Source organism: Parambassis ranga, chromosome 5, assembly GCF_900634625.1.
Source record: "Parambassis ranga chromosome 5, fParRan2.1, whole genome shotgun sequence".
In the NCBI taxonomy this organism is placed as follows: domain Eukaryota; kingdom Metazoa; phylum Chordata; class Actinopteri; family Ambassidae; genus Parambassis; species Parambassis ranga.
Window position 1 is genome coordinate 4587655 of NC_041026.1, and position 12853 is coordinate 4600507.

Sequence of the window (12853 nt, forward strand, 5' to 3'; positions counted from 1 at the left end):
ATATATCCGGACTCACGTTGTTCAGACTCAGAAAAACAACTATCCGGATGTGTTGTGTCCATCAGTAATCAGTGTTAGCTGTAAGGTGTCGGCCTGAAACATCAACCAAACGTTAAATATTATTAGGTGTTTTCAGAGTAACGCCCTTTCTCAGAAAAGCTAAAAACAGCTGAAACCAGATGAAACAGATGCTGTTGTGATTTTATTCATGAGACATGAAACCACAGGACATCTCCATTAAGGTCACAAGTTTGTTCTTTCCAATACACACAGGCAGATGTACAACATTAGTACATTATATACATGCACATTCAAACCTCTCACATCCAGCTCAGCTGTTCTCGTTGCTAAGGTGACCAAACACTATCCAGCAGGGGGCATCACGGTGAACTTTTTACACAGTGTGAGCTCAGAATGCTCATTTCTTAACTCTGCTTCCTTATTCTTATCTGTAACTAAAACAATTATCCAAAAAATCTGAAACCAAAGCAATGATTGGAAGAAAAATGGGCCACAGTCCTCCTAGACAATGTGATAAAGACGTACAGGAAACCATCGCTTCAACATGTTGCTGCTAAATACAGCATGGAACAGTTAAAAAGTTATATGCTGTTGTTTTTATCTGACTTGATAAAGAGGAGGCATGGGCCGGTTCTGGGAAAACAACTGAAGCCATTTTTTGTTTTATGAGGGGGGGAGGAGAGTGATGAAATAAGAACCAAACCTTGAATCATCCTCAAAAAACATGTGAGCCTGTTCGTCCACCTAGTGGACAGTTTGATGAAAGACGACACAGGTTCTGTTTCAGGGTGAAGGAGGTGTGTGTGTGTGTGGGGCATAAGTGCAGTGACTGGTATTCCCCTGGACTGCTTCCTGCTTCTTTAAGCCGGTGTATCCAAGGTCATAAAAGTCTAAAACATCAGTGAAATTACTTTACATTGTTTAATAGATGGCAGAAAAACTGAGTGTTTTTTTATAATGTTTTCTTGGACTTGTGTAAATTTGAAAATAAAAAATAGAAATGAACACTTTTAGAATCAGTGAGAATCTTCATAAGGAAGTGACATGGATTTTGTTTACTTTATGTTTGGCCAATAGCAGGTCTGAAAGCTCTCCTGATGCAGTGTGGGCCCTCAGAGGATGTGAGTCACCATGGTTGGGGGGGGGGGGGGTATAAATTTGCTTGCCTGCTCACACACACACACACACAGTTAAAGTGTGAATGGGAGAGTGAACATGGAGAAGTTTGTGTTATCGTCTGTTTTCATGGCCTCTCTGCTGGCTGTCTCCTCCACGCCTGTGGAAGGTAAGATCACCTCCTCCAAGCTGCTGCTGTTGTTTTTCACTGAGGTCTGATGACAGGGAGCTGCTTTCTAGAGGCTGCATCCACCTTATTTTCATGGTAGAATAAACAGGTGAGGCGGGCTCACAGCAGCATATCAGCTGGTCTGGGGACTATTATACTATCATAACTCCCCCACAGATGTGGAACCAGAACAAAGTCGTATAAAAACATCTTTAACACACTTTTTGTGACGCAACAACAGCATTTCTAAGTTGTGAAGGGGAGTTTTGGCATCAGCTGATCAGGTGCGCCTTCTGTGATTGGGTGCCTCTCTCTTTCTCTCTCACACACACACACTTTGACAGACTTAGATTACAGCAACACACTCACAAATACAACACATCCTTCCGTCCATGTTCTCCCGTTTGTCCCGGGTCGCGACGCGGCGGCAGCAGCAGCCTGTCCGCGTCCACCTCCAGGACAAGCCGAGTCCCGGGACCTTCTTCCGGAAGAACATGACGAGGGTGCCGCACACAGACGAGTGTGGAACAATCCTCACACTCACACACATCCCCCCTGCTAGCCCCACCACAACTTCACGCACCGCTCCGACATGTTCAGCTACTCTGAGGTCGGTAAAACGAGTTTTAGAGCCTCTTACTGCTGTTTTATTAAGACCGGAAATGTGTTAGCATGTTAGCTTAAGGGTGAAGCCCCGTGTCTTCTCTACAGGTTGTTGTCACATGACTCGACCGGAGCGATAGACGAGAAAAGCGCAAGCGCGTGGAGTGACGTCACAGCCGGGTCATGATTGGTTCAAAGTTTTCTGCCCAGTGACGCGGGTCACGCCCCCTCCTCCACTAAGGGATTGAATTGATAATGGCGGATCAGTTCTAAAAAATAAATAACTACATGGATCAAATGTAATAATAATAATATTTATACAAATAAATAAAATAACAAAAACAATCATTTTAATTTCCAGAAAGGACAAATGCTCAAAAAGTTAATATATAAACTGTAATAATAATAAATATTGTTTAATTATTCAGAATTCAGGAAGTTTGACAACAAGATGATGAAACTGCTTCAAAATGTCCTCCTTCTTTCTCAGGTAGCAGGTATAAGGTGGTCGGCTCACCTGAGCCAATCGTGGCTGCTCCAGGTGATGATGTCATCCTGTCGTGTCAGGTGGAGCCGAAGCTGAATGTAGAAGGCCTGACGGTGGAGTGGTCGGACCCCGACCTGAAACCTGACCCCAGAGATCGACTGAAACGAGTCGACTTTGTCCATCTGTACCGGCACTACAAAGAGGACCCCAACATGCAGCTGGAGGCGTACAGAGGGAGGACCATGCTGTTCAAAGACGGACTCAAACATGGAAACATATCGCTCAAAATCTTCAGCGTCTCAGAGGAAGATGGGGGAAGATACAGATGTTTGATCCCAAAGTTAGGGGGCCAAACGCAGTCATCAATCATTAGCCTGGTCATTGGTAGGTCCCGTTAACGTTGCTACAATCTTACAATTTGCCCCTTTAAAATATTGTCTTTATTAATAACTTAAATAATTTCATTGTCCACAGACTCAGCTAAAACCAGGACAACCAAGACACCGCTGGGCCTTATAATTCCTCGGTCCTCTAAAGAGAGCGGTAAACTGCAGGATCGTGGTAAACCGCAGGATCGTGGTAAACCGCAGGATCGTGGTAAGCCTTCACAATAGAAGTCTTCTGCATGCGTGGCTTTTATTGTGAACGAGTCAGAGCAAATGCAACAATAGAAAAAGTACAATAGAACTCAAAGTTGGAGTTCTTACTTCATGACCCCTGTGTCATAAAGTCACCTCCGTCACTAGCCACAGAATCCAAGATGGCGGCTGGATTCATTCATAAACAGCAGTTATCATGATTTCAGCATCAGCTCTCGTCTCTGTGTCTCATTAGATCAGTCGTGTCCAGCATCTGCTCACATGTTGCTGTAGTGTTAGCATGCATAAAGTGTGTTGCTATCAGCTAGCATTGCTAACAAGTGCTCATCAAGGATTTGAACTGGATTTGTGTGTCTGCATTTCAGTCACAGTGCTTCTCCCCTTGGTTTTCCAGATCATCAGAAATGGCTGGTCCCTGTCGTGGTTGTTTCTGTCTTTCTGGTCCTTGGATTTGGTTTATACAAGTTCTGTGTGTCTAAAAAGGTGAGTCCAAGTCTTTTCAGTTTTAGCAAACAGCTGATTGAGGGTTTGGCAGACTGATGACTAGTTCTTGTCTTTTCTCCTTCCAGAAATCTGAGGTTCCTCCGATCTAGATCCAAGTGCTTCAAAGCACATTGGAACACAGACCTAACTGAGTGGCTGAACTTACCCCACCCTGAAGTACTCAAAGGGGGTCTAGCTATAGCTCTTGAAGGTTCTGGATGTGATTCATACAGTAGCTACCTGTGTGCAATCTGAACAGTGCTGGTTTTCAATCATTGACCTGTGGTGGACACACGGGTCATCACTTTGCTGAAGCAGAGTGGGGAAGTGCGGGCCGAATCATCGCAGCCAGCTGACAGGAGGAGAGGTACCTCCCTGTGAAGCTAGCACCCGTGCTGCTGGAGGAAGCCATGTTGGGCTCAGTGAAGAGCGACCTCGTTGACCCCTTTTTTTAAAAATTGCATCAGAGTCTGACAGAATGGTCCTTGAATCTTGGCGTTTAGAGTTCGAAGGTGTTGACCCGGTAGCTGTGCTGACGATCGTGGATCAATAACCACAGGCGTCCGACAGTCGATGATATTGACCGCGAGGAGCGATTCTCCCATGCTGCCAGTCTGGATGTACGGTTTCCCTGCATATAGGTCGCTATTTTCTTTACCTACATTGTTGACTTACACCAGAGTCTGTGCTGGTCTCTGTCGTGCATAAACCCTTCTGGAAATTAGTGTGTAGCCTGGCACTTCTGTGTCAGTAGTACAGATCAGTAATACACTACTACAGCTATTGTGTGAACACTGTTACTGTTAGGAATGTACAAAGACGTGAGGCAACAAGATAACACACAGCAGACTGACACTGAGAGAAAGACTTTATTATGTGGTGGAGGATATGTTTTCTTTGCCATGAATTTAATACAGATGCAACCTGGAGGAGCAGCTCATGTCTTCATTGCTGCTCCACTCTTTCTGTATTTAACCCGATTTCTTTTTGTTAATCACAGCAGTGTCTGATTTTGATGTGGCCTGAGGATTAGGGTCACTTCTTTGAAAAAAGCTAGGCCAATATCTTCCCAGTTGAGAAAAAAATCCCCTTATAGAACCTATATGATCCAAAAACCACCTAACCCATCCAACCTGTGGAATACCAGCTGGGGTTGTGTTGGGTGATGAAATAGTTGAAATAGGTGGTGGACATTTGCAATTTTTGTTTAGTTGTGGATACAACTCAGTGACAGTTGTGTCAAGAGGACATTGTGTTCCACGAAACAGATCAAATTGTTTTCCCAGTTCTGCAGAGAGCTCTGCCAAAGTCTTAGTCTGTAGATGATGAACTTTCTCTTCTTCTCTGTTCTCGCCCCAGTGTGCACTTGCCAGCCACCTGTTCTGACTGTTGCTGTAGCAGCAGAACGCTGTCCACATCTTGGAAGGAATATTAACCCTGCTATTGAGGAGGGTGTTGCCGGGCTCTGCTCCGATTACTACAAAGGCGTCTATATTACCATTGTTGTCAATACAGAATTTATCCATAACACATTTTACACATTTCTCCATGTTTTTCCAGCTCCCGGAGTTGAATGAGCCTATCTGAGGAACAATGTTGGTCAGAGAGAACATAGCCTTTTTGTCAAGTCCATAAGAGCTTGGTAATAAATGTCCTCTGGTATAAGGCTTCTGGTCTTTGTAATCAATGTCGCCAGCCTGCTGGTTGTATGTCCTAGGCCTTGCTTTCTTCATATTCATGTCATGAGTTATGTCCTCAAGCTGTAACACAGATTAAACAGACAATTAGCTCCACAAAGTTTTGTAGGATGAACAGAATAATGGAAAAAGTGAGCTGATAAATCACCTACATTAACACAAAACCAGTAGTAACTCTTAGTTCTGTGACAATTGAGTCAACTTCTGTCCTAATGTGTGTCAAATATTTACTATGATTATTATAGAGGAACAAAGTCCACAGATATAAAGGAAGCCAGAAATCTGCGGTGGAGGTGGAGGGTGGATGGTGACAGACTGTTACACATTAGAGCCATAAGTAATAAACGCTGTCCTGAAAAATATGTCACATGCTCTGTATCCATATGACCACAGGAGGGCGGCACATATCATCATATAAGCCCTGAGGATGGATATTATTTCAGTCAATTGTATGAAATGTTTTCAAATGTATTCCAAATAACTGATGGATATTTTAATAAACAGTTGTTGGAAAAAACTGAGAGGTGGATGCAGCATTTATGTGTAAAACAAACACACCTGTGGTTCAATCTTCCAGGATTTTTTGCGTTTTCCTCCATCACCTCCTGTGTACCTGGAGGCAGAAAACACTGGAATCTTGTTCTTGGTGTCATAAACCGTCACAAAGGTTCTCTGGTCAGATTAAGTCTGGCAAATGACTTTGTATCGGTTCTGGTCCTGAATGTTCCCGTTCTCTAAGACTCCTGGGATATTTGGTGGAGTTCCATCAAGGAAAAACTCTGAACACTTGTCCACTGCTTTCACCACTTCAGATCCAGTGGGACTGATGGACAGAAGCAGGACAGCAGAGAGGAGGAGGAGGAGGAGGCCCTGCACCTTCACTGAGGCCATGGTCCAGATCTGTAACATCAGTTTAGAAGATCAATGATCAATCACAGTTTATATGCAATCAAACTTGTTTTCGTTATTGAATTTGAATTTAAACCTGCTTTAATACAAAGTTAGTTTAGTCATAATCAGCTCATCTGCTGGCAAGAAACCAGCCTGTAATTCAATATGAAACGATCATATTTTATCCGACAGAATGATGTTATAATGACGGTCATGTAGTCCCAATTCATCACTAAACTCTACCTCTAACTAAACAGGCAAATACAAAGCAGAATTTTAATCTAAGAATTCTACACATTACTCCAGACTGATCACATAAAAAAAATAGTTTCATGAACATATTTAACGTCCCTGTTTTAAACAGCTTCATTGATCTATTTGAAATCCATTCTGACAGTAATTAGTCTTTGAATATTAGTATTACAAAAACGATCATGACATTACACAGCAGCACCGAGTGAAGCAGGACGCCAGAGGGGAGCAGAAATAGGCCGAGCACCTCCACAGACACCATTGTCTGACTCTGTATCATCATCCGATAAGAAAATGTTCACACCTAAGTTATATCAGCATTCATGAACAGGTGACAGGTGATACCACAAACTTTGACATTTGCATGTTACATTTAGTCACATCACTGAGTTGAGTATTTTAAAACTATTTTTGATGCACTGTACAGTGTAACCACAGGCTTCCTTGTTCTTTTGCATTACTCACACTGTATTCTAAATTATTCTGAGTTGATGGTCAAACTGCCAACAAACTGACTTTTTCTGTTATTTTCATTACAAGAGAATTCACCTTGAGGAAACAAGGAAAACAGAGGAGTTTACTTGATTCATTGACTGGTTTTCACTCTAACTCTTGATGTTATGGAATAAAAACGTTAAAGGAAACACTGGCTTAATGCTCCATTATCTATTCACTATGTAATAGTATACCTAATGTGCCAAACGTACCAAGATGTCCTACAACAGCTGCCTGCTTTGACCGTCAGCACACATTTTGAACAGTTCTTACTGAAAATATGTCACATGACCAAGAGTAACCATGAGTAACAACAGCAGAACTCGGTTCACTCGGAGAAGAAGTGCCAACAATCGTATTCACAACTTGTGAAATATGTGAGCGACCGGATCAATGAATGTATCCACATGACAGTGAACTGTGGTGTGTATTTAGCAGCTTTAGCCTTAGCAACATGGACGTTTGAACGCAGCCATAATTTCTGTTCATGCTGTCAGCTTGAGATAACACAGTGAGGTGAATATTTTACTATCACACTGAAACAATGTGATAATTCAGACTTCTACAGGCAGAGGTCTGTATAATCAGCTTCATTTGAATCAGCAGCTGGCTCTGACACTATGAAACATCACTGTCAGTTGTTCCCATCTAAACTACACACAGAATGAAAATGAGTTACACACTGTGTGTGATGTGTGAGGAGACAAACAGAACTGTTCTTACAAGTTAATATAAAACACGTTTTTATCCAGAGTGACTTTATAATGACGGTCAAACAAACAATTTGTTCAAAGAGAAAACTGCAGTTATGTGACACAGTAGAGGAGGAAGTATGAAGCTTGGTACTTAAGTAAAAGTACAAATACCCAGCAAAATATATACTCAAGGAAAAGTAGAAATGCTACATCAACAATCCTACTTAAGTAAAAGTCTTAAGTACTTTTAAATGTACTTAAAGTATTAAAAGTAAAAGTACTCACACACTGAATATATATGATTGATTTCCATTGCAAAGGATCTGAACAGGTTAAAATAATCAAATGAAAATGGAGCATGTGTAGTTAATGTACATGTTCAGTCCAGAAGCAGATGTGGACAGGTCTGTGTGTCATGAGGCAGGCTGTGGGCATCAAGTGAACAGAGAGGCTGCTGATAACAAACAGGCATTCAGCATGTTTACTGTGTCAGTGTTCCTGCTGTAGATTCATGTATGATTCATGTTCATCAGACATTAATGGATGGACCTGTGTTAGCAGACAGCAGCTAACTAGTTAGCTAACTGAGCCAGAGCACCGGCATCATGACTGAGGCTCATTACAGAAACACAGCTGGCAGCGTGACACCAGCTCCATGCAGAGTCTGACCTCACATCAGTCCAGCACTGTGTTCATCACATGGAACAAAGAACTACAGACACTGTAGAAATGTAGTGGAGGAGAAAGTACAGGTAACAGCTGCAGCATGGAGTCAAAGTATAAAGTATGCACTATTACTTTTACTTGAGTACAGTAGAAATACATAAGAAATTACTCAAGTACAGTAAAAGTACAAATACTTGACAGAACATGACGTATGTTCATTAAGCTCATCCTCCTGCAGGTTTGGTAACAAGTTGGAGTCTTTAGCTTCACACAGCAGAGCAAACCAGACTCAGCTGCTCCAAACATAAAGCAGAACTTAAACCAAAAGGTCCAACAAAGGTCGAGCTTTATGTAAATATAGTCAAGTTAAAAGGTTCACAACCATCCCAAAACTAAACAACAACCAACTAGAAATGAAGAAGAGAGGAGACGCTCTGGAAACCGAGGCGACACTAGAAGCATGAGAGACACATGACGAATAAACCAGGAGCAGACATGGGGCAGCAACACAGTAGGAGCAAGAAAGACCATTTAAAACGTTTAGCTGCTCTAACAGTACATGTATTATAGAAACATTCGGTGACTTTATTTATGAGTAAATCGGCCTCTAATACAATGATTTTTTTTATTTTTTTTTTTTTTTATTTTAGATACTGTATTAATCCCAGAGGGAAATTCGTTACGGCTGCTGCACAAGCAGTGTCATACAATGACTAGCAAGGCGCCACAGGCTAGGGTGAAGTGTCTTGCCCAAGAACACACAACAGTGACTAGGGAGGAGTTGGGATTGAACCACCAACCTTCCGGTTATTGGACAACCCTGCTATCCCACTGCGCCACTGTTGCCCCAATGTTATTAGTTTTTCTTTATTTAAATACAGAGAGTATGTAGAAGGCAGAACATAGTGACAACATTTAGAGAGCAGAGAAATAAATACAAACTATGTACAAAGTAATAATAAAAACCAAATAAAGTGTTATTTCCTGCTGCTCGTCCCAGCAGGAAACAGGACGTCTGTCACAGCTGGTCAGACACTCTCTTTGCTTCAGCTCGAGCTGCAGGATGACAATTGATCACATTATCAACACAGCGACAGTCTGACATCTGGAAATAAAAACTGAAGCACTGCTGCACAGGTTTATTATTTAATTCTGACCGGTTCTCCTACCTCTGGGCCATTTTCTGTGCACAGTCACACAGACTACAGACAACACAACGTAGACGATGATCAGAAGGATGATACAGACCAGCCTGGGCACAGACAACACAGGAGGAGGAGGAGGAGGAAGAGGAGGAGGCTGAGCTGCAAGGAGGACACAAACGCCATCAGAACAATCATTAAAAATGTAGCTGCTGCCATCTAGTGGAGAAGAGTGGTATAACAAACACAATATCTTTTTATTTTAAGATGTATATTTTAAGCTAATTTTTTTAAATACAAATTTCCATCATCAGTTCTCTCCCCCATCATCAGCTAATCAGTCATCAGTCTGACAGATACAGACACGTGTAAAGTCCAAATCTTTTCTTTTAGCTTTGTGCTTCTCTCATATTTAAAGGATGACTTCACAGATCGATGGTTTGGACCCACCTCTTCTTCTGATGGACATCCAGCTCTGTGGCGACTCTCCCTGTGTTGGGTGCTCACACGTGTAGAAACCTTCGTCAGACGTGGACACAGATGTAAAGGTCATGGTTCCTGCGGGATAGGTCCCGCGGAAGACGCCATTTTTGTAGTATTTGGCAGAGAAGTTGGAGGTTGCTTTGCCGTTTTCATCTTCTCTGTAGTGGCAGGAGAGCGTCACTTCATCGCCTTCTGTCACAGGAAGTGGAGGAGCGCCGATGATCACCGCACCACCTGGAAGAAAAAAAAAAAAACACACCGTGATGGAAAACAGGTCCAAACTCTACACAAAAGGGCCACAACAGGAACACTTCCTGTCACCTGCGATGGTGATATTCAGGCTGCTGCTGCAGCACCCTTGCTCAGACTCACACCAGTACACTCCGCTGTCCGCTGGATAGGCGTATTGAACGATGCAGGAGGATCCCTGAGGGATTCCCCACCCGGCACTGCACGGCTCGAAGGTCTGAGAGGAGGTGTTTCTCTTCACTGTCCAGTTCCCAGAAGTCAGTGCTGCCGTTTCGCAGCTCAGAGCGATGTGCTCGTACCAAAAGAAGTGAGACCTGTGTGGGTGGATGTTCAGCGTGGCTGCTGCAGGAAACAGAAGAGGGGAAAAAAAGTCACAATCATGCACGATAAAAGAGAAAGACAAACAATGGTCTGCTGAGAAACCACCACCTCCTCAACGTGACCTTGGCCACATCCTGGTGTTCGTTATAAGACTCACAGCGACACAGTCCGCTGTGCCGTCCACTCTGGATTCAACATAACTACGTGGTACTGTGGTTGTGTACTGTGGCTTTTCTGGACCCTCTTCTCTTGTGGTTATGGTTTGATTTTAGAAACAGCTGGTTCAGGTTTGACATTAAAGAACTGGGTCAGCAAAACACATGCACTCACAACATTAAACACACTTTAAAAGGTGGAATGTAAATAGAGAATTGTTGCAGCTTTAGTGCAGACAAAGAGGATTTAGATGAGAACTTTGTGTTTTGTCAACACATAATGCTCAAAAGACACGATCTTCCTACTTGCCTGGAAACATGGACGTCCTAAGTTTTTCTGGTAATTATGAGCAGTTATTTTCCCATCACACTTACATTTAGACATTAAAACTTTGCAGGTTTAGCTAAAGACGGACACACAACGACCTCTCATGAGCCCTGAGCCCTGCTCCAACAGAGCATGTTTGACATGTGCAGCATTCATGCGACGACTAAAGAGCACAGATAACACTGGTTATGTTAAAGACCCTTAAATAACCAATGAAGCTTTAAAAGATTAAAAATACAGCTATAAAATGATTCATTGTGAGTTAAATAAACCCTCTGTAAACCTCTGCATCCAGTTTGCAAACTTCAGAAACAACAAACTACCAAAACTAACTTCCTCTTTTTTTTTTTTTTAGACAGAACAACAAGTTTTTAAAAAGTCAAAATGTTCTCACACAGCAGCAGGCAGAGCGATGTGACCTCCATCCTGTCTGTTTGAGGCTCTCTCTCTCTCTCTCTCTCTCTCCGTCTCATGCTGCTGGTGTTGCTACCTTCACCCACACCCACTTCCTGACTGCACATGAAAACAAACCTTAGTTTAAAGTGTTAAAATGAGAGCTGTGGCTGTGCTGCAGAGGGGAGCTAAATGCTAACCGAGGCCAAAGCACAGATTTCCCCAGATCCCTCGTTAATAAAGCTTCTCTTAGTCTGTTTGGAAATATATTTCATAGCAGCGTTGTATCAGGATTAAAGACCAGGCTGATCTAAAGTAGAGCAGTGCATTTATTATCTGTGCCACCAACTGGAAGCCCTGAACAAAGGAGGTGACTGCACAGGTAAAACACGGGGCAATATCTGGCTCAGATTAGTAATTATGAGAGCAATACAAACACAAATATGGGCTAGAAGAGAATAACAACAACTGTGTGAGACATTGAGAAAGAAAAAAAAAACCTTTTACTGAGCCCCTGCAGACAGACAATCCCCCCCCGCTCATCGCATTGTCCAGCTCCAGGAACCCCACCAGATTCTGGTGTAGCCCAGCAAAGACGGAACCTTTAGGTTAACAGATGCCACACAAGCAAATTCAGCTTCAGTCTGTTGTAGGCAAAAACAGGAAGAAATGAGTCAGCTCCATTCATTTTACCGTAAAACAAAAATTAATTCTGTTAAACTTCTAATTTAACATGTTCAGGACGGCAAATATATCTTTTTATTTTATTTCACTGTGTTTTTTCTCTCTGCCTACAACTGTTAGGCAAATGCAGCAAGTTTCCCCCACTGTGGGATCAATAAGTCCTAATCGATCACTCATAACAAACGCTTTATTCCAGTTACTTCTACAAACAGCATAAACATTGGCCATCATCGTCTGTTGAGGAATGAGTGCACCACAGCGACTCAGCAAACTTCGTGAATTAAAATAAACACACACACACAAATGTCAAAACACGACACATGTCCGTGCTAAACTCTCTTTGACCTAGCTCCACCTAGCTTTAGCATCATGCTACAAACGTAAGTCGCGCTTGACACTGGAGTGACAGAAAGAACATAAAACTCACCAAACCCGTCTCGGTGAGTCTTTCCGCTGCTCCGACAGCAGGTTGAAATAATAAATCCTCCATTTGATGAGTTGAATGATGAACTGTGTTGCAAAAATACTGAAGAAAAGTCCGAAATGTGAACGCAAGTCAAGTGGGGCGAAACAACAAACATGCCGCCATTTGCCCATAATGCAATTGACCGACGTTTAAAAACGTGATGACGTAGGCAAATTGACATAAATTACCAATCCGAATTGAGCCTTTTTAACGAGTAATTTTATATTTTGACAACAAAAAACACAACATAACATGTAAAAAATAAAATAATAAAATTCAATTTTAGTGTTTAAATGTGCTGTCACCTCTCTGCCACAACGGGGCGCTGTCTGACGGCGTTTAAACAGCTCACAAGTGGATGAGGAGAGAAAAAAAGGGAACTGAGCGAGTGCACGTCATAAAAAGGACCAAGGACTCAACGGGAGACCTAATTCTGCTTATTTCTGAGAGCAAAGTGG

The 12853-nt window shown here is 42.4% G+C and overlaps 2 protein-coding genes across 3 annotated transcripts; one reads left to right on the top strand and one right to left on the bottom strand.

The window, feature by feature from the left end:
- The first annotated feature begins 1172 nt into the window (after nucleotides 1-1172).
- Nucleotides 1173-5140, top strand: LOC114435767 (butyrophilin-like protein 2). Of its 2 annotated transcripts, none has more exons than XM_028405714.1 (5): nucleotides 1173-1306; nucleotides 2400-2780; nucleotides 2871-2993; nucleotides 3390-3478; nucleotides 3565-5140. In XM_028405714.1, the coding sequence occupies exons 1-5, from the start codon at nucleotides 1237-1239 to the stop codon at nucleotides 3586-3588; spliced, it is 687 nt and encodes a 228-aa protein (XP_028261515.1). In that variant the 5' UTR covers nucleotides 1173-1236; the 3' UTR covers nucleotides 3589-5140. The 2 variants fall into 2 exon arrangements, with proteins under 2 accessions (XP_028261515.1, XP_028261516.1); XM_028405715.1 differs by having other exon boundaries at nucleotides 2871-2975.
- A 3882-nt stretch (nucleotides 5141-9022) lies between these two features.
- On the bottom strand, nucleotides 9023-11296 carry LOC114435763 (uncharacterized). Its single transcript, XM_028405707.1, has 5 exons — nucleotides 11247-11296; nucleotides 10121-10390; nucleotides 9767-10033; nucleotides 9344-9478; nucleotides 9023-9230 (listed from the first exon to the last, which is right to left on the bottom strand). The coding sequence occupies exons 1-5, from the start codon at nucleotides 11275-11277 to the stop codon at nucleotides 9193-9195; spliced, it is 741 nt and encodes a 246-aa protein (XP_028261508.1). The 5' UTR covers nucleotides 11278-11296; the 3' UTR covers nucleotides 9023-9192.
- Nucleotides 11297-12853: the final 1557 nt, after the last annotated feature.

Bases quoted from the DNA above. Each gene is read 5' to 3' on its own strand.
- LOC114435767 (XM_028405714.1), top strand. From the start codon at position 1,237: ATGGAGAAGTTTGTGTTATCGTCTGTTTTCATGGCCTCTCTGCTGGCT. The intron at 2,994-3,389 runs GTAAGCCTTCAC...TTGGTTTTCCAG, and splicing joins TGGTAAACCGCAGGATCGTG to ATCATCAGAAATGGCTGGTC. The intron at 3,479-3,564 runs GTGAGTCCAAGT...TTCTCCTTCCAG, and splicing joins AGTTCTGTGTGTCTAAAAAG to AAATCTGAGGTTCCTCCGAT.
- LOC114435763 (XM_028405707.1), bottom strand. From the start codon at position 11,277: ATGGAGGTCACATCGCTCTGCCTGCTGCTGT. The intron at 10,034-10,120 runs GTGACAGGAAGT...TTTTTCTTCCAG, and splicing joins CCTGAATATCACCATCGCAG to GTGGTGCGGTGATCATCGGC. The intron at 9,231-9,343 runs GTAGGAGAACCG...GTCATCCTGCAG, and splicing joins GCACAGAAAATGGCCCAGAG to CTCGAGCTGAAGCAAAGAGA.